Source organism: Panthera tigris, chromosome A1 (genome assembly GCF_018350195.1).
Source record: "Panthera tigris isolate Pti1 chromosome A1, P.tigris_Pti1_mat1.1, whole genome shotgun sequence".
Taxonomy (NCBI): domain Eukaryota; kingdom Metazoa; phylum Chordata; class Mammalia; order Carnivora; family Felidae; genus Panthera; species Panthera tigris.
This window is the reverse complement of record NC_056660.1, coordinates 124816448-124844111: the sequence shown is the minus strand read 5'-3', so window position 1 is coordinate 124844111 and position 27664 is coordinate 124816448. Positions and strand designations below refer to the sequence as shown.

Genomic DNA, 27664 nt, shown 5'->3' with positions numbered 1-27664 from the left:
AATGGTGCAATCTAAGAGTCCCAAACATTCAATATGTGATACTGACAGAGCTTTGTCAAAACATACTTCTAGTTCTTCTGTGGCCATAACACTACATTTAACTTTTGATGACTAGATTGCATTGTGGCATATTATATAGTAATTTAAAAGAGAACTTTAAGCTAGATCGAACACTTTGTTACCACTCTAACTCATCCTCTGGGTTTTGTGGGGGTAAAACTGTGTTTTTGTTTTTGTTTTTTTTAATTTCCCCATCACTACCAGTCTCAGTGTGAACAAAAAAATCTGGCTTCTGTTGAAAGCTGGGGGGGTCTGGGCAGGATCTTGAGGTAGAAACAGCAAAAAACACTGCAGCCTTCTGAGAAAATACAATTTAAAACATGAAAAAACTCTGAGAATTAGCTTAACCTGACCTAAAACCTACATTTTTGCTCTGAGATTACACTCTTTACAATCAACATATATTTAAACATGGATGGAAATGGGATGAGGGAAGCTAAAAGCAAATGCAGGTAAACAAAACCAGAAAAATCAAAATACAAATATACACAGCCAAATTACTCTTCCAGTCAGCAATGAAACAAATGATTCTAAAATTAATATGCAAGTGAAAAATAAAGTGACTGTTTAACATTCATTTAATAAACTTGTTAAGCATTTGATAATAAAAAGGCTATTTTCCATTAACTTTCTTTTTCTAAACTAAGAAAGTAATCACTATCTTTAATAAAGAAAGTATAACTTTGTTTTAATAAGTAAATAAAGCACATTGTGTTTAGACACCAATACCTTGAACACTACAGAGAACGACAATCTTCTGAAAATCCAGTTTATTTTCCATGTGTGGACAGATCCAGTCAGTGTGATCAGTTTTTCTGCATGTGTAATAATTTATCAAAATAAGTTTTCCCACAAGACTCTTCCATCAAGTCTGAAAGTCCTGGTCTGACAACATACCCAAATAAAATTCTTGAAAATCGTCTCTTAAAATTTGGAAGAAAGTGTGTCAAGTCTTTCCTGTAAAGTTTACTGAACTACAAATGGCTAAAGAGCAATTTATGTTTTAAAAGGTGACTAGTACAACACTTGAGTTCAGGAAATTAATGTTTTAGTGCACTTTGCTCCAGTTTTAGCCAACATGCTACATTGTCCTTTGGGGGTGGGGGTGGGGGGGGCACAAAGTGGACTTGAGGATTTCCATTGTACGAAAAGATATGACTCTGCAAGCAAACAGTGTAAGCTGCCTTTTTTCTTAAGACCTGGACATTTTAAGACAGAAGCTTTGCAAAACATTACACAATTTTTTATTATTAAATGAGAAAATCTCATTTGTTACATCGTCACATTGCTAGTCAGAGAAATGCTGCAGTGATGAAGATAGTCAATGTTGGATCAACCAAAGTCCTCATTTCTACAACATTCATTTACAAAGAAATAATGTTCAACACAGCCCAACACAACATTCTTGGTTTTCTTCATAGTGAAGTCCCTCAAAAAAATCATCTTCTAATGGGGTATTTTACTACATAAATTATAGTTCTTCATTTTTACAATTCACCCCAAACTGCATGAGAGATGTATCACACTAAAATTTCTAAAGCTGTTAGGAAATCCTTCACACATCGTCATCATCTGATGTGTCACTGCTACTTGTCTCTGTGTCATCATTCTCAATAGTGGGTTTGAAAGTGCTGTTTTTCCAGGGTCCAAACTTGAAGTCACAGATCAGGCCATTTTTCAAAATACCATTTTTCCTCAGACCATTCTTCTGTAACTAAAAGATCAAAAATAAGTAAATTAAATAAACAATCTATCCTCCAGGGGTAACTTCGAAATTAAAAATACTGTAATAATTCAATGTAACCATGAATATATTAATAAAATTGTATTCTACCCTGAAAATCCCAGATGGTATCATTTCTGAAAAACTAGTTAAATATAGGTAATTGATCCAACTGTACTAAAAAATATTTCCCAGGAATAACCTTTACCTTTGAGAGAACCACAATTAACATCTATCAAACCAAAAAATAAGTAAGATTAGTGTGTATTAGCATAGTAGAAAGAACATGGATTGTAGATACAGACAGGGTGAGTGCCACTATCACTTGTTAAGGTACTAATAAGCATTCCCAAATTTTAATTTCCTTAAGTGAAAGCTGTAATAAATACCTTCAGATGTTAACCAGAAAATAATCAGCAGCCATTAAAGCTTTAGCTGTTTTTATTATTCTGACCAAACTAGGCTATTAACACACCCTATAAACCGCTTTATTCACACTTTGCAGAATTAGAAGAATACTAACTATTCCAGTACTAAGTATTCAAGTTAAGGTGAACAAAATAACAAAATCAAATAGAGCCCTTTGCTTAACCGAAGACATTCTGATACTGGGGGGAAAAAAACTAGTCTTTTCTTTCTGAAAATGAGAAATCAGAAATAAAAGGGTTGGTATGGTAATAAATAAGAACAGGGTCCAAAGATCACATATTTGGGGGGGGGGCGGAATCCAAATTGGAAGCAATTAAAAGACACAAAATTAATAGTGCTAACATACACTCTATTAACTCTGGTCTTCTGAATTTCTTTAATGGAAAAAGAGACTCTGGAAATTTACACCAAAATCCCTAAATACAACCTTCTATAAGACCAAATCCAGCTACATAATATTATTGGAAACTGTCTATAAGTTTGACACTCTAGAGGGCTTCTTTTTTTAATTGTATCAGGTTAGGGTCCAAATGACAAGGGCTGCTTACATCATAGCTACTTTTGTCACAGACCTGACAAACAAGAGATAACAAGTCTGGAGTCTTAGCCCTCAATTTTCCTTTAACCCTATTTAATTCTCTATTTTCCATAGCAGATTTTCTTTCCCACCTAAATTCTACAGTTTGAACTTACCTTAAAATTACCTTCCCCTTCACTTTGAACAAATAACCTCCTACCACCTTTACTGAGAAAAGCCAAGGCCTATGTATGCATCCTCCGGTATTCTCAGCCACTGTGATGATTACAAATACACTCTGTCCCTTTTTTAAAGGTACACCTTTCCCATCCCCCAAAGTTCTATCCTTGCTTTTCACATCGTTATCATCAACGCTGCCTAATCTTACCACACCTTGCAATCAGCTGCAGAATATTGATGATAAAAAAAGCAAAAATACATGTATTTTCTCTAAATGTCTGCACTGGCCCCAAGAACATCTTAGTATGTTCTTTTTAAAAACCTCCTTTATTTCTGTTGATAATCAAACAATAGTCGGCTCATAGGTTGAAATTTCAAATCCTGCTGATTCTATTTCAGATCTTAGTTTCATCAAGACCATTTCTTACTATCATTCCTCTACTTTAGGCCCTCATTTATCCCTCCTCTAATTATTACAATATATTCCCAACTGATCATCCTGATTCTAGTTTTCCAAGGTACACTTCACACTACACCTGTACTTCCTCATGTACAAATGACTGTTTCACATCCCTAAAAAAACCTTCAGAACTTTCTAATCATAGAACACAATCTATACTTCTGGCATGGCATACAAGCACCTTTATAACAGGACCCCAATGTATTTTCCAACCTTGTATCTTGATTAAACTCCCAGAATACAATATCAACCAGATTTGGGCTCAACTTCCAACTCTACTACTAATAAACTGTTACCACCAAGAGAAAATTACACAACCTCTGTGCACCTTAGTTTCATCATCTATACAGGACTACTATCGGTGCCTACTTCATACAAATGCTATAAAAATACACTTAGCACAATAGCTAGAAGGCATTAAAAGCTCATATAATTTTGGGGCGCCTGGGTGGCTCAGGCAGTTAAGTATCCAACTTCAGCTCAGGTCATGATCTCACAGTTCATGGTTGAAGCCCCACATCAGGCTCTGTGCTGACAGCTCAGAGCCTGGAGCCTGCTTCAGATTCTGTGTTTCCCTCTCTCTCTGCCCCTTCCCTGCTCATTCTCGGTCTCTGTCTCAAAAATTAAAAAAAAAAAAAAAAAAAATTTTTTTTTTTTTAATTTTAAAAAGAGTTCATATAATTTTACTTAAATTAGAAGGCCATGTAACTTATCATTCAAATGAGAGCACTTTTGAGAATGAAAGTGAGCACTTGCTATTACTAACTACAGCAGAATAACAAACTGGGATTCCCTAGAATAAACCAGGACTTAACACTTACCCTATTACTGTTAACATAATCTTTCATTAATAACTTTTCTGCCCCATGCTCCAAGAACTGTGAATCCCAACATACGTTCTACTCTTTTTGCCTTTGTTCACGGCTTGCAGAAGGAATGTCATTCCCTCATCTTACCTGTCAAAGGCCAATTCAAATCCAACTCCTCAGATACACTCTCCCAAAATACAACTGGAATTAATGCCTAGATTAATCCTAGGAATAGAAGTTCTATGTGGGCAAAAATCTTGTGGTTTTCCATTCTAGGTCAGGGCCTGGCATGCAGTAAGCACTCAAGAAACATCTGATGGATTTACATGACACGTATGCACGCATGCTGGCCCTCCCTCTCTCTCTTGCCCTCACCTTAAATATTTTGAAAACTATCACATTCTGCTTTATGTGGGAACACTTCTTACCCTCATTTAATTGTCACTCTATGAAGAAGCTCATCTATGTAAAGTCCATAACATCTCGGGCATAGTGATTATTTGGTGTTTGTGAAATTTAAAAACAGAAGCTTGAAATCAGATGCTCCTATGTTATCAAATAAAATATAAATCCTTTTATTAACAGTATCAAGCCCTAATGATTTTTCAGGCATCTACATGTCAAATAAGAGGTAATCGTTAATATCGTATTAACAGATGTATCCACGTCCTTATCATCGGTTCAGAAAAATTTATACTTACATGCCACTGCTCTCCAACATACAGTATGCACAAAATTCTTATGTCATATTTTATTACCACATTTTTAGTAAGATTTTCTCTACCTGCCCCAGTTATGACAATGTTTAAAGCCAACTATCTCAGTCAGACGATATTTGTATTCTTTGAAACTACTACCTTGTACTTATCACGAGGTTACAGCACCTGGTAGATTTCTCTTGATGGCCTTTTCCTAGTTGAGAACAAATTGTTTAGAGAGATTCACAAACTGGTAAATCCATACAATGGACTAGTAACTCACCAAACATGGGTGAGTTTCAAAAGCATGAAAGTGGCCAAATCCAAGACTATATAATTAATGCTTGGTTCAATTACTAAAAACATTCTAGAAGCAAGCTATGGTGACATAAAACAAATCAACGTCCGCCAGGGACTGGAACTGGAAGTAAAAGAACTGAATGCAAAAAGAGATGATGGTTTACACAACTATATACACCTATAAAAACTCAGCCAACCATACACTTAAAGTCAAACTTCTATATGTAAAATATATAGTACAATAAACTTGACCAAAAACCCTTCACAACTATCACCCATCATTAACTTCACAACGATGTTGTGAACAACACATGGCTCAGTAAGAACTTCTGAATAAAAAATTTAAATTCTGAAGAAATATGAAAATGGAAAGTAAGTAAAATTATCTGTTCACAGATGACATGACCTTTTATGTAGAACACCCTCAAGATTCCACACAAAAATTTTTGAACAAAAATAGCAAAGCTGTATACTGATCCATACACAAAAGTCAGTTGTGTTTCTGTAACAATAAATAATCTGAAAAGGAAATTAACAATTCTATTTACCATAGTATTAAAAAGATAATACTTAGGAATAAGTGTAAGGAATAAACTTAACCCAAGGAAGCAAAAAACTTCCACAAGACAAACTATAAATCACCGCTGAAAAATTTTTAAAAAGACCAATAAATGTAAGGGCATCCTATACTCCTGGGTTAGAAGACTATTACTAAGATGTGAATATTACATCCAAAGCAATCTACAGGTTCAATGCAATCCCTAGCAAAATCCCAAAGGTATTTTCTGCAGAAACAGTAAAACTCATCCAAAATTCATATGGAATCTCAAGGGATTCCAAATCACCAAAACAATCTTTAAAAACAACAAAGTTGGAGGTTTCATGCTTTCTGATTTCTAAACTTATTACAGACTTGCAATCATCAAAACAACGTGGTACTGGCATAAAAACAAAGACCAATGGGGCACCTGGGTGGCTCAGTCGGTTAAGCGTCTGACTTCGGCTCACATCATGATCTCAGTTTGTGGGTTCAAGCCCTGCATCAGGCTCTGTGCTGACAGCTCGGAGCCTGGAGCCTGCTTCAGATTCTGTGTCTCCCTCTCCTCTGGCCCTTCCCCTCTTGAGCTCTGTCTCTCTCTCTCTCTCTCTCTCTCAAAAATAAACATTAAAAATTTTTTTTTTTTTTTAAAACAAAGACCAATGGAACAGAAAGCCCAGAAATAAATCCCTTCATATACAGTCGATCCTTGAACAATGCAGGAGGGGTTAGGAGCACCAACTCCCCTCCTAACACAGCTGAGAATCCACCAACTCCCCTCCTAACACAGCTGAGAATCCATGTATGACTTTTGACTCCCCATACTTAATTACTAATAGCCTATTGTTGACTGGAAGCCTTACAGATAACAAAAAGTCAATTAACATATTTTGTATGGTATATATTAGACACAGTACTCTTATAATAAAGCTAAAGAAAACATTAAGACAATCATGACAGAAAATACATGTATATTACTGTGAAGAATGTGCATATAAAATGGGACACAGGCAGCTGAAACCTGTGTTGTTCAAGAGACAATGCATACTCAAATGATTTTTGACAAAGTTTTGAGATATCTACATGCAAAAGAATTAAGGTAGTCCTTGCAACACAAACAAAAAACTAACTAAATGGATCCAAGATCTAAATGTAAGAACCGAAACTACAGAACAATAAGAAGAAAACACTCATGACATTAAGTTTGGCAATAATTTCTGGAATATGACATAACAGTACAGGAAACTAATGGAAAACAAGAGATAAACTGGACTACATCAAATTTAAAGCTTCTTTGCATCAAAGAATACAATCCAAAGAGTAAAAAAGGCAAACTACAGAGTATGAGAAAATTATCTGTAAATCATAGAAGATTGAAAATCCACAACACATACAGAAATGCCACAACTCAGCAACAACCTGATTTAAAAATGGGCAAAGTACTTGAATAAACGTTTCTTCCAAGAGGATACACAAATGACCAGTAAGTACATGAAGAGTCAACATCAACGAACCAATACAGAAGTGCAAATCAAAACCACAAAGAGATACCCACTTAACAACCATTAGGATAGCTACTAACCATAAACAAACAAACAAACAAATTCTTGAGCACCAATGGTGGGAATGTAAAATGGTATAGCTACAGTGGAAAAATAGTATGGTAGTTCCTCAAGTTAAACACAGATGACCACATGATCTAGCAATTCCAATTCTAGCAAACATTTCCTAATACTCTTTCAAAAAGGAGACTATGAAGACAAAAAAAAAACCAGGATGTGTTAGAGCATTAAATATTCTTATGTAAGGAAAAGGTAAAAGGTGAAGCCATCTGGGAAGCTACTGATGTTTTCTATTTTTTATCCCTATACTATTTTTTAAAAAAAGTCTGGAACATGACAAATCATAGACATATTATTTACACTAATTCCCAAACACTGCAGACCTGTTTAAAACAAAGGCAATTCCGGGGTGCCTGGGTAGCCTCTGTCTCTTGGTTTTGGCTCAGGTCATGATCTCGCAGTCCGTGACTGAGTCTCACAAAGAGCTCCATCCACACTGTCAGTGCAGTCTGACCTATGCTGTGATGGCTAATAAATTCCTAAGTAGGAAATTCCTTAAAAAATGCTTAATGTAATATGTTGTTCTCATTAAGAAAAGGCAATTTAAAATGAACCTGTATGATTCAGGTCCTCTTACCTGTTCACTAATAACTTGGAATTCTCTCATTTCATCCTCAGTTAAGGGAGCACACGTTTCATCATTTTCACTGTCTTCTTGCCAGCCCATCTCCTTTAATAATCTGAAAAAAGGACAGGAAATAAGTAAATGAGAGCTTCTCCCAAGTAAGATAATTCCACTTATATTATGTGCAAGAAAACACCATCCAGATCCATTACACACAGTCCTCAAAATACATAAAGAGCCTTTTTACTCTGTTTTTGAATCTTTCTGAAAATGAACCAGTAAGCTTAAACCCCAATAAGCTTCAGAATAAATTGCACAATTGCTTTACCTTGTTGTCAGAGGTTCTCTAGGCTGGAAATTTGCAAAAGGGTCTCTAGACACTGAAAAAATTTTGCTAAATTCTTACACTAAAAGTAAAAGCAATACTCCTCATTTTCTTTAACACCACAACAATCCATCATATTCTTAGCTACTCATTAAGTTTTTTACTTTGAAGACAAAAGATTGAGTTATATAACTCCCTACTTTGCATTTTACACTGTATTTTTCTGTTGATACCACCTGTCATCAACCTTAACACATAATTCAATTTGAAACTGGCATTATGCTCTACAATAACAGAAAGACAACTTTTTTAAACACTCTTAACTAGGATCCAAGTAAGTAAAATCATAAGGTTATTCTCTTTTCCTTCCATGTTTTAAAGAAAATACCTCCATCTTAGGCAAAGAGAATCCCAAAGGGGAGAGAGGGGGAACCAACCACTTCTCCACTCAGGTAAACACCACCACCATAGTCATAGCTGATGCATCTGACTCAACAATTTCAAAGTTTCGGCCACTTATATATATATAGCATGTATTGGTCTGTTAATAATTTGTTTTCTAATAATTATATCTCTTAAATATTTGTTACTCTATGGCTACTCATCTTTCAACTTGAGCCTGCCACAAGAGTCCTGTACCTTTTCAAATAATCTCAGAATATCAATGTTCAGAGAATCTGAATAAAATTTAACACTACACTCATACTCTAAATGTAAAAAGACCAAGATCACTAAAGTAAAATAACTTGCCTACCTGACAGCAAAGAAGGAAACAGAATTCTGGTTTCCAGCTTCCCAAGTTAGTATATATTGTACCAAACCCTCTAGACCAAAATGTCATAATCATCGTTAATTACTATCCTTTTAATCACTTAACACTACTTTTCCAACACAGTCTTCACTCTTTAACCTAGATGGCTTCCCTGTGGAATGGTATTTTCATTCCCAATGCCATCCAGACCAGAGTCTACATATTTAGATTGGTAAAGCAATCTAACTTCTTTTGCTAGATACTCACTAGTTTCACTATTAAAAACTGCATGTTAACCAAACAATAATGCAAACAAAACAAGTTATTTCAAATTGTATAAAAGACAAGTATTCCTAAATGTCCATTCTCACATCTTTCCGCTTCCAGAGGGTGTAACTGTTAACTGTTCCTGAAATAGCTTCCAAAACAAATAATTTTCCCCACAGTTAGGAATATACTGTGACTGTTATTTGTACCTTTACTTCTCATTAGCGTTTCTCCTTGTGCTCTTTCACAATACTACCAAATCACCCTTACACCACTTTCACAATAACTACATACTAAGTGTTTCCAAAGGCTTTCCACTTCCTCAAGAACAAACTCCTTAACTTGAACACCATGACCACAAATTCAAATTCTTACATTAGAAAAAGCATAGGTTTAGAAGCAGAAGACTTGGGCCACAAACAGGTAAAGAACAAAGGTAAATTCCTTCACTTCCCTGAGCTATTTCTTCATCTGAAGCAATGACAGTGCTTGACTAATCTGGAAGGCCCTGCCTCTTCAACATCACCTCTAATTCCATTAAGGACTATACTCTCCTGTCAAGATACTCCACTCCTTGCTCCTAAAACAAACGAGGTTATGTATTCAACCCTAAACATCCCTTCACACCCTCTTCTTCCAAAACGACTATCCAGTTATCCACATTAATAAGATAATGTTTCACCTTTAAAGATTTAATTTAGCTCTGAATTACAACTTTCTGACTGGTACTCAAGCTATGAGATTTACCCCAAACTCCCCCTGAATTTCTCTGGCACTCATTTGTGCTAATTCATTTGATGCTTTTAACAACAACTACCCCCTCTAACATTCAAGCTATCCTCACTATCTGGATGATATATTGAAACTTGACAACTGGGGCACCTGGGTGGCTCAGTTGGTTGAGCGTCCAACTCTTGGTTTTGTCTCAGGTCATGATCTCACAGTTTCTGAGTTCAAGCGCCACATGTGGCCCTGTTCTAACAGCACAGAGCCTGCTTGGGATTCTCTCTCTCCCTCTCCCCTTTCCCCATTCACACTGTCTCTCTCTCTCTGTCTCTCTGTCTCTCTCTCTCTCATAATAAGTAAACTTAAAAAAATAATTAAGAAACTTGACACCAAATTAAAAATACCGTATTTTTCCTATTTTACATTTTCTATAACTTTTCATTTTATATTTTAGTTTACACATGTGAGCAACACAATCTTCATCCTTGTGATCTGTATCGCTGACACCTGGTTTGTTAAATTCAATTAATGTAAGTACTTAATATGCACACAACTTAAGAACCAAAGTTTACAAGAAATCTAAAGCCATGGAAAAGAAATACCACCTCCTTTTCAAAGAAATAAAACCCCACATCTAGAAGAAGCCATTAACTTTGTTACCTAAAAAATGTATTAATATATTATCTGTGGAACACATACACAACATATACTATATTAAGCAGAAAGAAAACTCAAGCTAAAAAATTCTGGCTTCCACTCAGGTCATGATCTCAAGGTTCAGGAGTTCAATCCCTGGATTGGACTCACTGCGCCAAGCCCACCTGGGATCCTCTGACTCTCCCCCACTCACCCTCTCAAAAATGAATAAACATTTTAAAAAGTTAAAATGTTTCCAAAGTAGTAGTAGGTTTACTTCTTTTTACTGATTTGGAATTCTTTTTAGAACACACAACATTTCCACAAAATAATATTAGGTCTTAAAAAAAAAAGACATATATATAATGAAATATTCATTTAAGTAGTCATCATTGATAATCTCCTTATGCAGCATGGGTTCCCACCCATCCCCGCTACAGCTTATTCCAATTTAGAATGTTCTCTTCTTGCTCTATTTAGCTTGGTTCCTAAACCCTATTCTCTCCATTTTCTCCTGTTAGTCACCACCAGAGGATCAAACTGTATTGAGGTGTGGAACTTCAAATCTCTCTTCCCGGAGTCTTCATGAATCAAAGAAACCACCAAAATACTTCCTACACTAAATATGTCTGCAAATGAAGAAATAATAATGAAGTGTTAAAATTAAAACACTCATTATAGGTATCGGGGTTATCAAGAATATTTTCAAACAAGTATGGCTCAACTTTCTTTTGCTACAAAATACTGAAGGCATATATAAAAATCAAAAGGCATTAAGTTTCAACTTTTTTTTACCACAGTCTTAAGAGATTTTATAGGTAAATAATTTACCTTTATTTTATCGCCTATACTGTATCTTCCCTAAAAGAAAACTCATCTTTTACTATCATTAGAACGTCTGGTTTGTATACTTTCCTTTCTATGGACAAGACTTCTTTTCTATCAACTGTCTGAATAGAAATATTTAAAGGACTACTGGTAAAAATGGAAAGTGGAAAAAACATCTTTGGGTACTAACAAAGCAGAGTCTAATTAGGTGTGCCCATGTGACCAATCAACTTCATTCCTAGTAATGTTTTATACACACTTATACAAATGTTTACGGATATAAATACAAGTATGATCGCACCAGCACTACTTATAAAAGAGAAACAGATCCCTGATAGAGAAATTGTGTCACAAATTATACCTATACTACAGAACAGTAGCTTCAAAGGGGGTATATAAGATGATATACTAGAATAATGGGAAAAAATACTGGAATGTCTACTTATGCCTATATTCTAAAAAAGGAATTAATGCTTACTATTATTATTTTCTGCATCACAGGACATTGCAGACATTACTCAGCCTAATCTCAGCCACAATCTATATAGTATGAGGTAAACGGGAATTCTACAGCTGGGGTGGGAATAAAAAGTGTAGTTACTGATCCATTCATACTAAATGTACAGTAATAAAATACAGTTTGCCCAAACAAGGAAATTTATAGATATTACCTAGTTAAGTCAGCTCGAAATTCATCTAGCTAAATTAACTCTCATCAAAAGGGCATTTCCATTTATCATCAGCCCAATAAATTATTTTAAGGAAAAATGAAGTCCACGTTAGTATGGGATTGTAAAAATCAAAACAAATGCCTGTATTCTAATATACAATAGTTACAGTTGCATCTAAAAAGAGCAGAACATACTTTGGTAAAAAGGAACCAAAATCATCAGGATAATAAATAATAATGAACTGGGCCAAAAAGACCAAAGACTTAAAGGAGTCTTTAATATAAATTTTTAAGTTATTCCACAGTAGGTATAGCCCACTTCCCCTTGTCTTAGAATTAAATGAAATTCTCTGAGAAATGGCATTAAACCAAACAGAAAGTCAAGTTGATCACTAAGGCAGTTAACAAGTATCACTTGACACTTAGCCTGGTCCCAGAAGGTGTTAAGAATTTTTAGTCAACAACAATTCAAGGGCACCTGGGTGGCTCAGCTGGTTAGATGTCCGGCTCCCGACTTCTGCTCAAGTCATGATACCACAAATCTATCAGGTGGAGCCATTCAAACTATCTTGATGATATAATTAAACCTGACAACTGGGGCACCTGGGTGGCTCAGTCGGTTGAGCGTCAGACTCTTGGTTTTGTTTGGGTCAGGTCATGATCTGCACGCAGGTTCCTGAGTTCGAGCCCCTCGTGGGACTTTCTGCTGACAGCACAGAGTCTGCTTGGGAATTTCTCACTCTCTCTCTCTGCCCCTTCCGGCCCAACTGTCTCTCCCCCTCAAAATAAAATAAACAAAATTTTTTAAATTTCGTCTTACACAAAGCAGTTGCAGACTAATACATGATGATATAACTGCATATATTAGCATTTTCTTGCTTTAGAAGTTGTATTGGCAAACTGCATAAATATGTATGGAATCAAGCTTATAAAAATGAAAACTGTAGACTGAACAGTAATCTAAAATAATCCTAGTATCTATGGCAGAAGAGCTTAAGTTTTGGTGCCATAATTTCTCCCTTCATGGAGGAGTTAAATCAGTTGAAGTATATTTCTGTAACACAACTAAAGTCTTCTTTTAAAATTAAAACAAACAAAACAATCAAAAGCAATTAAGCAGAAGTCCACAAATCTTTCATTTACTAATGCTAAACCATGTGGTTTATTTCAAGACCACATGAAGGGTAAGGCATTTCTACAAAAAAATACCTGTTCTTAACTATAGAGTTACGGGAAGGCCGGGAGAGTAAGGGGGAGGCAGGACAAACATTCACTCACTCTCTCTCTCTCTCTCTCTCTCTCTCTCTCTCACACACACACACACACACACACACACACACACACACACACACACAAATTGGTAAAAGGGCTTCATCAAAAGTTTTTTATTTCAAACAGTACCACTGAAACAGTGAAAAGACAACTCACAATGGGAAAAGATACCTGCAAATTATGCCTATGATTCAGGACTTATATTCAAAATATATAAAGAATGTTTACAATTAGACAAATACTTTAAACATGGACAAAGAATTTCAACAGAAGTTTCTTCAAAAAAGACATACAAATGGCTAATAAGTACTTGAAAAGATGTTCGTCACTGTCAGTTTTAAGGGAAATGCGTATTAAAGATACCTCTTGTTATCCACATATTAAAGATACCACAAAAAGATAGCACTTCATTTCATTTCCATTAGAATGGCTAAATTAGGGGTACCTAGATGGCTCAGTTGGTTAAGTATCTGACTCTAGGGGCCAGCTCAGGTCATGATCTCACTGCTACCCACTTGTGCTATCTCTCTCAAATAAAACTTAAAAAAAAAAAAAAATAGAAAAAAAAAGAATGGCTAAATTACAGGCAGATGGTAACAAATGTTGGTGAGAATATGGAGAAACTGGAACCTTCATATAATGCTGATGAGAATGTAAAACAGTACAGTCATTTTGGAAAATAGTTTGGCAGTCTCAAAATGTTAAACATATCAATTCCACTCCCAATATCTACCACCAAAATTTGTGGTAAATAACTCAATAAAACTGTTAAATAGATCACAACGTTTCCATACTAATATCAAAATCCTGTAAAGAACACAAAGAAAAGAATAAAAATGAATACTAACCTGTGTTCTGCCTCAAGCGAACTTGAAAGAACATCAGTTTGTGGGAAGGTTGAAGACCGAATGATCTGCTGGGAGATTACTGAGGCATTGCCATTTTCTTGTGGAATTTCATTTTCATCGAAGTTTCGGTTTATATCCCTTTCTTGGTGAGTACTATTGCTGTTATGCAAATTAAATGAGTCGTCATCCTGGTTTGGGGGGAGTTAAAAAAAAAGAATGAGATAGAGAATACAATTGCTAAAATTTTAATAGACTCTTGTTACATTTCCAGACAATACATAAATGTTATAATCATTAAATTTAGGAGACATTCTCAGACCATGTAAACTTAAGCTGTGAAGGATACCCCAAAGCTTTCCAACTATTTCTTCACGACTATTCAACAAAGGCAAATCAAAAGGATGAAGATAGGCAATGTGGAAAACAGAAGAAAACATTATTTTTGCACAGGAACACCAGAATGAGCAAAAACTGCTTCAGAAAGGAAGTCATTCTTTATGCAAATAAACAAACTAGCGTTGCTTTCAGGAAGATGATTATTTTGATAAAGTTTATTCAAAGGTCTTAAATGATTATTTGTCTAAATAGTTCAATGACATGTTAATGTCAAACCAAGAGTTACTACAAGTTCAATTACCTTCTCTGAGCCAGCATGACTTTCATCTTCATGTTCCTCTTCTACTCTATCCCTTTTCAATGCTTTCAAAAATTCACTCTTCTTATCAGTGCGCATACGTGTCAGTTTGGTTAGACGAGGTTGCTGATTAAGTTTGTCAACAGGTGAAGAGGAATTTGAGCGATTACACTAGAAAAAATTCAGAAATATTAATAAACATGTAGACAAAGCGTATCAATATAAAGTTCACAACTACCATAACTTCCTATTTCATCTTTATTCACAATACAAAACTGATTTTAAGTCTATTTTCTTCTATACCTGTATGTTTTATCTACCCCAGTGAATGAGCAGATTCTTTCTTCTTCTATAAATTTTTTTTAACATTTATTCATTTTTGAGAGACAGGCAGACAGAGCGTGAGCAGGGGAGCGGCAAAGAGAGAGGGAGACACAGAATCCGAAGCAGGCTCCAAGCCCTGAGTTGTTGGCAGAGCCCGATGTGAGGCCTGAACTCACGAACCGCGAGATCATGACCTGAGCTGAAGTGGGACACTCAACCGACTCGGCCCCCCAGGTGCCCAAAAGACTTTTCTTTAAAAAAAACAAAACAGGGGCGCCTGGGTGGCTCAGTCGGTTGAGCGTCCGACTTCAGCTCAGGTCACGATCTCGCAGTCCGTGAGTTCGAGCCGCGCGTCGGGCTCTGGGCTGATGGCTCGGAGCCTGGAGCCTGCTTCCGATTCTGTGTCTCCCTCTCTCTCTGCCCCTCCCCCGTTCATGCTCTGTCTCTCTCTGTCTCAAAAATAAATAAAAACGTTAAAAACCAAAACAAAACCAAAACAATTTTGTTATAGCATAAAACAATTAAGGTCTGGCAATACTGAAAACTACTGTTTTAAATTAAGAGGGTTTTTTTTAATTACTTTTTTTTGAGAGACACAGAGAAGGCATGTGTGCAAGCAGGGTGTGGGGAGAGGGAGAGAAAGAATCTAAAGCAGGCTCCACACCCAACACAGAGCCCGACCATGACATCATGATGTGAGCCAAAATCAAGAGCCAGATGCTTAACTGAATGAGCTGCCCAGGTGCTCCCTAAATTAAGAGTTTAAATACAATTTTATAAAATATTCTAAAGCTATTTAAATATGCCTAAAATACATATAAGAGTGGTTTTTAAAACTGTGTTCCTCAGTTTTAGGGTCCTAATAATAGTTCCAATAAAACCTATTTTATAATTATTTACACACAGATACACAGAGGGTTTATCAGGTAGGATTTCACCAAGGAAAATATTTGTGGTTGGGCAAGAGGGAGGTAGGGAGAGACCTGTACTAGAGCCCTTTTGTTTTGGGGGTTCTGACAGTGGAATACATTAGAAAATAGAATGTTACCACTCCGTGTCACAAAAATTTGTAGCCATGGAAAACTACCGTAATGCTTAACTATTGGCAACACTATCTACAAACTATAAGGAATCTAAGCCACAATTACCAGCTATGAATGCTGGTCCCTTCATTCCAGTTCTAAATTTCTATGATTATGAGGGGCTATGATGTTCCAACAAAGTACTGAGAGCAATTTCAAATGTAGCAACATAGTCACAAGTGTCTTTTGATCCTCAACTAATCAGAGAACTCCCTGGTCTAGAAGTTTCAGAAACCTGGCCAAGTGACAAAAAAATACTTAAGCTACCAGGCATATTAAGTCCATAAAGTAACAATATGCACCTTTCCCTCCCTCTTCTCCTCTCTTGCCCCTTAAGTGTTAACACTAATAAAACATGTTAATAAAATAATGAAATGTCCATCATACCCAATGGAAGATTATATGATACAAATCCTCATTTTCAGTCAAAGTTCAATCCTACAGCATAGCCTAACTCTTAACACAAATGTCAAAACTGCAACTGTCATAATTCTTTTCTTAAAAATTATTTGTGGCAATGGGAAGCCTAGGTGGCTCAATGGGTTGGGTGTCCAACTCCTGATTTCCACTCAGGTCATGACCTCATGGTTCATGGATTCGAGCCTCGCATCGGGCTCTGTGCTAACAACTCAGAGCCTGGAGCCTGCTTTGGATCCTGTGTCTCCCCCTCTCTCTGACCCTTCCCTGCTTGTGCTCTGTCTCTCAAAAAAACATTAAGAGGGGTGCCTGGGTGTCTGTCAGTTAAGCATCCCACTTCAGCTCAGGTCATCATCTCAGTTTGTGAGTTCAAGCCCCACATCAGGCTCTGTTCTGACAGCTCAGAGCCTGGAGCCAGCTTCACATTCTGTCTCCCCATGTCTCGGCCCCTCCCATGCTCATGCTCTGTCTCTGAATAATAAATAAACATTAAAAAAATTTTTTAATAAACTTTTAAATATATATTTAAATTATCCATACTTAAAGTGCAAAACTGATAAGCAAAGAGCAAAGTACTTGAATCAAGTTTTAGGGAAGAACTAAAATATCTCGTTTTAATGTATTCATTTAATCAATCTATGCCTTTTGTTCACTATTACACTGTATGATTAAGATATGTTGCATTCCTCAGGAATAATTTTAAATAACATACCTCTTTCACTGAAGTTGTAGATGGGCTAAAATTCTTGGCAGTTGATTTAAAAGCATTGAAGTTGCCAACACCATATGTAGACTCATGAGGGAAAGAAGTCCCAACTTTATTTTCTTTAGTTTGGCTTTTCCATTGAGTAGGCTAGAGGAAAACATCAAACATTAATGTCTATCAAAAACAGATTATTCAGAGGAGAAAAACAAAGTGAACACAATACAGATGACTGTGTGTGACTCATAAAAATAATTATTGTATTACATCATTCCTACATATTTCTCTTCTTTTTCTACAACTAAAATCAAAGCCTGGTATTTAGACAAAAAACATCTGACTACATTACTATTTTTACAAGGTCTTACAAACCTGAAGTTAGGTTTGTTTTGCCTAATATCAAGAAAACACAAGTACGAGTTCCAAAAACCTAAAACTGAACACCAAGGAAACAGCACTATGTACTATTTAGCAAAACAAAATTTTATAGATTTACTACCAATAATATAAGAAAACACATACATGAGCAAACACACACATCATTTAAAAGATAATTAAAACTAATGATACACAATGGGTGAACTCTCCACTTTAAAGTCAGGATCCCACCAACAACCCCTCCCACTTTGGTATAAAATTTTTTAACATTCTATTCTCAAAGTAACCCAATTGGTACCAACTTAAAACTTGCATTTTAAACAATTTAGAACTTACTTTTGTAGGTGGAGCAGCAGGTTTAGGGACTAAGCCTTTATAAACACTTGGACCAGTCCCGTTCTTAACTGGTTGTGACTGAAGATTTCCTACCACTGGGAATCCAGATAGCTGTAAGTCTTTTGTATTACCTTTCTTAATGACCAGCATCCTTGGAGCTCTAGATTTAGGATTCGGAGGATATTCTGCATAAATAAAGCACGAGCAAGAGTTACATACAGTTTAAATTTTAGCATAAAATTAAACCACACACACACACACACACACACACACACACACACACACACAAACAGCATAATCCAATCCTTGATTATATTTAAAAATAATTGCTGCTTCCTGGGCAAAATAATTAAGCTAAATAAGTATAAGCTATATTCCTGCTTCAGAAATAAAGCTAAAACATAAACAGAATATAGCAAGGATTGCACAATGTCAAGTAATACAAATGAATTCAGCTGAACACTGGCCTAAAACGTTAATTAATTTTTTTAATTGCAAATTTCATTCTAGTCTCCTAAGGCTTAGAATATAAAGTACATTATATTTTCCTCTTCTCCATTTTCAAAAAATAGTTTTTCTAACTCCTTCTCATTCTTATCTCACAAAGTTACTATCAATAAACAAAGAACTATAGTCCAATTTCTAAATTGCTACTCAAGTTGTGACTAATAGAAAACAGAATTCTATTTTCACAATACCAAGTCATTCAAATATTTACTGGCCATCTAACTATAATGAAGGCATTATGTAAGTTATAGGGTAACAAACTCAATTCTTCTGAAGATAGTACTAGGAATAATTGCTAACAGAGCTGTTTTCTCAAGAGAAATTCAATTGCTAAAATATGAAAAACTGCCCATAGAGTTTAATTTTAATCCTAGAATTTAGTTAGTGTAGGTATTACACATGAGCATGTTCACAATTATTGTGGTGAAGTATGTCTTTCTTCCTTTACAAAAATTCTCTAAGTGTCAGTTTCATAGTTGAAGAGTTTAGAATAAAAGAATTAAGGGGAGAAAGCTTAGGAAATCTAAATCAAAATTAGCATTGTGTATTAAATAAGTTCCTGTGACATGCTGAGTTGCCTAAATGTTTGTGATGATGCCCCACCTCAAACAAACCAAACCAAAATTCCTACTGGATCATCTCAAAAACTAAACAAGGACTTATAGGGGCATGAAGAGACTCTCAAACTTCATCTGAGGCTTCAAAATCTTCAAAATATAGAGCTGGTATGCTACTTCATTTTACTGCTGATGTATAAAAGAACAAGAACCTAGAGCAAACTGAGCAAATCCTCTTAAAAGTTAAACACATGGCTAATCTACTAAGGCAAATATTCCAACTTCTTGGATGCCTTACAAGGCCCAAGGAATAAAGGCTAAGAAAGAAATCTTTGGTCACACAAAAACAGAAATTAAATCGGCAATATACAGCTTTTCTAAAGAATTTACACAATTAAGTCAACAAAACAAAAATTAAGTATAAAGATGTTTCAGGGTGCCCGGAGGAGGAGGAGGAGGAGGAAGAAAGAAGGGAAAGAAAGATCTCACAGGTGAAAAAAGAACCCTAGAAACAGCACTAAACCATTTAAGCTTTGCAATTATTCTGGTAAACAGATGATGACAGTGAGAATAAAACTGGGGAAAAAAAAGATTGCTAAAAGGAATCTCAAGAAGCAGTAATGACTGATACTGGGAAATGCAAAAGGCAGTAAGAGTTTGCAAGGTCTCAGAAAGTCAAGTGCTGAAACAGAGGACATTTCTATCAGTACACCACAATTAAAGAAGTTCAAACATGACTGGTAAGCACACTTCCAGTTCAAAATGGCCCATTAAGCACACAAGTTTACCTTCTTTACCTTAAAGTAGGTCCTATGTTAAAATTACTATAATGGAGGAAAACAAATACAACAGGAAAAGAGTCACCATCATCAGCAAGGGGTGATGTCAACCCACATTTATCAAGAAGTAAAGAAAAAAACTTTTATTGAGTGTGCACAAAGGAACCTAACAGCTGAGGATGGGACTGATCCACCCCTGAATCTTGGATTACAGACCTGTACTTGAAAAAGCCACACATGGCAGAGGGCAAAAGTGAACTTTTCAAAGATCAATCGCTATGAAAAGAAAGTTACTAAAGGAAATCCTAAACAATGTACTATAGGCAGGCGAAAAATGATCCCACATGGAAAGCTGAAGGTTCAAGAAAAAAATAAAGAAAACTTTTGTGTATAAGCAATCATTAATCAAAATTAGAAGGCAGAAGAGAGAGAGCAGACAAGCAAACAGGTATGTTATCTTTAAACCTCAACATACTTCCTGACTACTAAGTTCACTTTCCTAAAACTGGATTCCTGGACATCTAGAGCAAAAAATAATGTGGCTTTTTCCTCAAAGAAGCCTTCAGGGCAAAGACAGAATATTCTATAAAGAAGGAAGGTGAAGGGACATGTGGCTGGCTCAGTCGGTAGAGGATGCAACTCTATCTCAAGGTCTTGAGTTAAAGCCCCACGTTAGGTGTGAAACCTATTTAAAAAAAAAAAAGAAGAAATGTGAAGCCTAAGAAATAAATCATAGAAGACTAAGTAGCAAAGTAAGTACAGTACAGAGGTTAAGAACATGGACATTTATACCAGATTGATAGAATCTTGCTCCAACTCTATTAATTCTCTCATCTATAAAATGAAAAACAATAGCTCCTGTCAGAGAATTACTGTAAAATATTTTAAAATACTAGAAAAAAAATCTAGAAAAGTCAGACTATCTCCATTATAGTATGCTTCCAATCATATTTCAATATTGTATTAAACTTTAAGTTGATTTACAAAATTACAGAAGATGAGAAAAATTCTAACAGAAATAAACACAGACTAACCTATATCCTATGTAACTGTGCTGAATATACTACATAAACCTGCCCATTTAATAACAAGAGCTCTTAATAGCAACCATTACAATAAAAGTAATGGAAAGGATGATGGCAGCACTAACTGTCCAAATTTTGAGTCATTTATATTACAGTTGACCCTTGAATAACAAGGTCTGAAATGCACCAGTCCACTTACATGCAAGTACTTTTCCAATAAATACATAACAGTATTATAAGTATATTTTCTCTTATGATTTTCTTAATAAGGTTTTCTTCTCGTAGCTTACTCTGTCACAATATACATGTAATACACAATATATGTTTTAATCAATTATATTATCGGTAAGGCTTTCAATCAACAGTACACTATCAGTAGTACTTAAGTCTGGGGGGCGGGGGGATCAAAAGTTATACAGGGATTTTCGACCAAAGGGGTGGGGTAAGAGGCATTAAGGCCCCCAACTCCTGCACTGTTCAAGAATCAAATGTACTTATAAACATAAACATGTTCATCTGTTCAGATTCTCCCTACAAATTCTGACATTAATCTTTCAAGTGCTGAAGCAGTTAGATTCAAACAGTATCCAATGTCTCCTTCTATTCTTTCTCCATTTACTTTGTCAACTGGTTAACAATATGCAAACACTTGTATTAAAAAAAAACTAGAAAGTAAGTGATCTCAGTGACTTCCTCTGTAAATTACATGTCCATATTATTTCCAACTCAGATAAGCAGGCATCGTCATTGAAATTTAAGTTAAAAACACCTGAAGGCAAAGGAGTTTTAGATTTTCATATACCTGTTTTCTGCTACCCTCACAAACTATTATCTGACAATAACTGACTTTAAATATCCCTTTATTTCCTTGTTATTTATACTCTCCCAATATCTATGGATACAAGAGATTTTTTTTCTTAAATACAAAGTCAATGGTGGGAGGAGGACTGGCTCAATTCTTTCTAGAAAAAAACAATTAAAATACTGCCACCTATAATACAAACTAATTTGGCAACATGTGTAGTTAAGAGCAAACATTTCAATTCTTCATCCTCTTGTCTTTCACTACATTCCCTCCAAGTGTCTTCTATACGTTTTCTGATTCAATCACTTATTACTTTATTCTTTGATCTCTAACCTAAAAATTCCTCTTTTTTTGCCTTTTAATGAATCTACAAGAATATCCATCACTTAACTAGATTTGAACATAACTTAGCTAACGTTCAGGTTCATTAAACAACTCTAACATGATCAAGTGTTTTACAAAGATTGATTTACACAATAATTTTAATATTTTATGCAATTTAATATTTATACTGCTTTTCTCATTAAAATTGTGATCACCCTCATCTCTGAGATGAGAAAATTCACTCAGATTAAGTAATCTACCCAAAAGTCTAACCATCAGGTAAAACACCTAATGTTAGGGGCCCTGATCTATCTCATTCCATAACTAATGTCCTTAACTACTATATTATATACTAGTGGAGAAAATGGGAATTCAAGTATTTACTGCTATGCCAAATACTTCAAATTTTTACCATCCCCAACTAAAAATAAGCATACTAGGCCTGTAACTAAATGGTCAGAAAAAAAGTCTGCGTACTACCAAGTGAGATCAAAGTCCACCCTTTTCTGATGCCAAGTTATTGACTTGGTTTCATGATCTTGACAAAAGAGTTAACTTTAAGGGGTGAACAAAAGCATATGGCCAAATGAAGGGTGAATCACATGTGAATTAAGTTTTCACACTAATTTGAAGAAGAAACTTAGTCACATAAAATACAGTAACACACAAATATCAAACCCAAACCTCAGCAATAAAAACAAATTCCTATTGTGAACGCTAATTTTAATGCAGAAAACTAAATGTTTCCGACTTAAAGAAACTGACGTGGTTTGAATCTTTTTGGTTTTCAATTTTTTAATGTACAAATCTGTTTTGTTTCACAATAGAAGTTTGAAACAAATGAGTTTCATTAACTTATAATGTAAGCCAACAATAGGGGTATGGTGTTTTTTCTTTAATAAGGCCCCCTACATCACTCATACTTCTAAAAGAACTTACACGATGAACAAATTAATACTTCTAACTCCAACCAAGTAAAATTGACTTCTGTCAAGTTGTCTAATCAAACTCTATTAATTTTCCCTCATCAACATTTAACGTATGTTGCATTACCTTTTTCTTCTTGTTCTAAGTTTAAAAACTATTTTCGTAAGACATTCAAGGAAAGTGGAGTCATTTCCACGTATAAACTACCAACAGATACTTTTACAAAGAAATTCGGTAAGGATTATTCCTTTCTCCTAATTCTACTTACAGAGCTCCTTTAAAAAACAAAATTCACTGGCTTTCATCATAATCGAATTCACTTAATGCAAACATGCATGTCACTCAATGTGTATGCTTTTGGCTACTATAATTGGAATTCTCTAGAAAATAACCCATCTTTAAGAAATAGTCACCAATTTGCTGTTAGAAAGCCAAGCAAATAAAATTCTTAAAAATGAATATTGATGCTCTTAAGTAGTATATCAAATATAAGCAAAAAACAGGAAAGCTCATCAAGTTATCAAGGAATAGACACAAAAATAAATGCTAAGTTTAAACAACACTATGCTTAAATTAATTACTATGAGTGAAATTTTTCATTATTTAGTATCTTTAGAACTAAATGTCAGACTCTGCCAATAATATATTGCTGACATAATTCATCAACACAAAAATAGCCAGTAGTACTTCTGAAAACACACAAATCAACAATTACTAATTATGTATCAAATTGTATACAAACATATACACATCATTTTTTCTCTTTCTCACCTCCCAAATATATCAGTCACACAACTGAGTATTTTAAAAAGGTCACAGGCACACTCAAGTACCTTTTAGTTTTCAAGTATTAAAGATATAGATTAATTTAGTAAGCATTAATCTTGGACACCCAACAACAGTGCTCCTGATTAAGATCAAAACAATAAAAAAGTCACAGATATAAGCTGCAGGAAGGTGTTTTAAAAAAAGCTAAATAAGTTCTAAGTAGAATTACACTTATGTAATTATATTTTAAACAGTTTAATTACTTTCCCTCAAGGTATTTTTTTTAATTGGGATATTTTGTTTAGATTCTTGCAATTTCTGATCTACAAAAGGACAGTTTCAGGGACAAACTGGTTTGTTTAATACATATTACATTTTGGTTATTAAATTTTTACTTACCTGGAAGGAAGTAGCACTAGAAAAGTTCTACTGAAGTCTTTCCTAAAATTCTCTCATGTCTTCCTCAGGAACATTGCTATTTTAAATGTTGCAATGGGGAAAACGATATTTGGGAACCCAGGGGGGAAAGTGAGAAAGGAATAGTGAAGTGTAATACAATGAAAACTTCATTGTATTCCTATGGGAAGTACTGGGAATTTAACAGTTAATCAAGCCACAATTAACCATTTTCTTTTTTCTAATGCAAACACACTTCTTAGTTTACCTAAGGCACAGAACATCTTCCTTTTAAACATCTTTTCAACTAGTGCTCAAAATCCTTAGACCAACCCTGAAACAGTAGAACCAAAATCTTTATATTAATACATTTTATTCTCAATATTTTCAAAGATGTACTTGCCTTTAAATCATTTCTAAAATTATTAAATTAACCAAGGATCAGCACCAATAGTATCTATAGGTAATTTTATATGACAAAAGCTCACTGACATTAATTTTTTATTTACTTTCATTCTAATCAAATCCAAATTATTCCTAATTTCTTAAGAGACTCTATTTAACACCTTCCAGGTGGTTCTATATTCTTATGCAATCAGCTGTTCCCAGAAAAACTGAATAATAAGGAAACATACCTAAGAGAGGAGCTTGGGAGATTTTTTTGGTTGGGTATGTGTGTGTCTGGGCGTGTAGGCCTGGGGAGAGTGGTAGAAATACTAATTTGCAATACAGAAAAAACAATGCCATTCACATGGTTCTAACAAAAGTGTCTGACCACCCCCACCCCCACCCTCAAAAAGCCCTTAAATAAATCGGGAGATCAAAAGAAAACAAAGTAATGCCCCAGAGTTATCACCCATAAATACATTAAAGAACAGCATAGGAAGTGGCAAAGTTTAAAATAATGCCTTTATCATTAGCACTAGTATGCTGTCACAAGCCACAATCCTTTTATTTGGTAAGTTGATAATTTTCAATAGGAAAATACAAATGAACATGTGTATAAGTTCCAAAGTGGATTCGTCACCTTTGAATTTGGCATCAAATAATTTATTTTTCAGATATCAAATCTTCATATTTAAAATTTTTTCCATTATTTTAAACTTCACTTGAATTTTTAAAAAGCTGTCTGATTTGTACTATATGAGTGCGCTTTAATCTTCTGTAAGATGCTATCAAATTAAACTCAGCAGTTTTAAAGAAAAGGGATTATTACCAAAAAAAAAAAAAAGTCATTAAGCTCTGACAATCAAAAAGACAATTCCAAACAGATTAGTTCCATAGGCAAATTTATACAAGTATTTAATACTCTCTACGTATAACCATTTTCATAAGTAAAAAAGATTAATTTTATGTCACACTATGATTAGAAGTACTTATCTTTTCAGTTTAAGTTTTCAACTGTGAAAAACTAAAAATTAAATTTAAACTAAGTTTTTTGTTTCCTTAAGATTATCAGGCTGAGTTTGAAACAACATTGATTCATTACATTAACTTACAACCATTAAAAAAACTCGTGAGTATACTTAATGGTACTAATCTGTGCAAGTCAAGTATTTCAAATCAAACTCCTTCTATCCCCAGTATCTTTTTAAAAGGTAAGTGCTACCGTTTTGTGTAGCTGAGCACTCAAAAACATATTTACAAGAGTAAGTTTAATTCTAGACTACTCTTTATTTTTAAAAACACAACAAAGTGAAACATACAAATAACATTTTATACCCCTCAAAGTTAAATTAAAAATTACTTACCCCATACACCTGCAGCTAATGATTTATTCTGATTTGGTTCTCTTTCATATTCAGGATTTAAAGATGGCTGAAAAAATTGGAATGAAAATAAATGTTCACGCTGCTCACATTTTTTAAAAATAAACCTTTTAAAAGTAATCTCAAAACCATACTGATAAAAACCCTGATATGATACGATGAACTCTTAACTATTAAAGACCATTCAGGAACCTCACTAACTTATTCTGCTAACCATCAAAATGGTTACTATCTATCTATACTCACTTCTACTAAAGAGAAAACAAGGAAATGGTCTTTAAATATTCTTACCCCCAACTACTTGAGAATGCGTGGATTTAAAAAAAAAAAAAAAAAAAAAAAAGAGCAAACAAGGCAATGTGGTCTTTTCATCAACTGGAAAAAATCACCCTTTCTTAGTCTAAAGTCAAAAGCAAGGAAGAGAAAAATCAGACTACTCCCAACAGGTGTTAGGTTTTCGTTGCTGGATGCATTCGTTGTAACACACTCATTCTCAAAACAAAGTACAAATTTTTATTTCAACAAGTGATTCACAGGATATTAAAAAGAAAAGTGATTTCAGCATTGAATGTGTACTCAAAACCAATTTTAGAATCCTAAATTTCCAGGTATTTTCTGTGTTACCTAGTAACAATGCCTGCCTTAAAGAAGGTATTTAACACATGTTGAATAAAATGAATCCTGATATATTTTACTTACCAACAAAAGTAAACTATTTACACTCTAATGACATTACTGTAAGTAAAGTCCCAAAAGAGTATACATGCATACCAGTATGATTCCTTGATACAAACTTAACAAGACTGAGAAGACTTTCGTGGAAGCAATAAGTGCTTTCTAAAAAATACAGTATTAGAAATTAACTATAGGTCTATCTATCTTCAGGGCTAGGATCATGACCTCGGAAGTTATCAGCAACGGCGACAACAAGGCTGTTGTAATAAAGTAACAAAAACACTATCTTTGCTAGTCACAGCTACACAGTTCAAGCCAAGCCATCATTTTCTTCTGAACTAATACCACTATTTCCTAACTGGTCTCCCTGCTCTCACTCACTGTTATTCATTCAAGATCGAACAACTAAAATATTCTTCTAAAAAATTAAAATCAGATCAAATGATCGAAAGTTTTCCTTTGATCCAAAGGAGCTTCGTCCTACTGCACCTATAATTAAACTGAAAGTCTTTCCCTTTACCTGCCCAGGTCCTACTCAATCAAAACCTTCTGCTACCTCTCTAATCTGGTTGAATAGTCACTTTACCCATACTGACCTTTTCCCCCTCAAACATTACAAGCTTGCTCCCCACCTTAGGCCCTCTTCCCAGGATTAATAAAGCTGACTCCTTACCAACCAGGCCCTAGATTAAATGTCACTTCCCTAGAGAAACGTCTCCTGATCTCCAAAAAGTAGCCGTCCTGTCACTTTTTACCTAAATTTTCTACAAAATACTAATTACTTTCTTTTTATGTTGTGAATACATCTAATAGAACAGAAACTCAGTGAGAGTAGGACCTTGCTATCTTGTTTCACCTTTCAAAACAGCGAGACTCAGAGCCACTCAAATATATACTGAATGAAGAACGAACATATACAAATAATAAATTACCAGAGATGAACCACAAGAAAAAATGCCAAGATCAGTAAGATTTTACACGAGACCAATTTTTCATGCAACTAGAGAAGCAGTGTGTTTAGACAGTCACATAGT

General features: G+C 34.8%; 1 protein-coding gene across 4 annotated transcripts in view; it reads right to left on the bottom strand.

Annotated features, from left to right (window-relative positions):
- Positions 1–1281: 1281 nt before the first annotated feature.
- The window catches only part of GPBP1 (GC-rich promoter binding protein 1), a 74828-nt gene continuing 48445 nt past the window's right edge, over positions 1282–27664 (bottom strand). For 3 of the 4 annotated variants that reach the window (XM_042987197.1, XM_015536586.2, XM_007079924.2), the window contains exons 6-13: positions 25938–26004; positions 24822–24881; positions 18099–18283; positions 17394–17534; positions 14862–15029; positions 14225–14412; positions 7914–8016; positions 1282–1774 (exon numbers count right to left, since the gene is read on the bottom strand). In XM_042987197.1, coding sequence (XP_042843131.1) covers positions 1616–1774; positions 7914–8016; positions 14225–14412; positions 14862–15029; positions 17394–17534; positions 18099–18283; positions 24822–24881; positions 25938–26004 — 1071 coding nt within the window. In that variant the 3' untranslated portion in view covers positions 1282–1615. The remainder of the gene's footprint in view (positions 1775–7913; positions 8017–14224; positions 14413–14861; positions 15030–17393; positions 17535–18098; positions 18284–24821; positions 24882–25937; positions 26005–27664) is intronic. The other variant, XM_007079925.3, reaches the window with a different exon arrangement.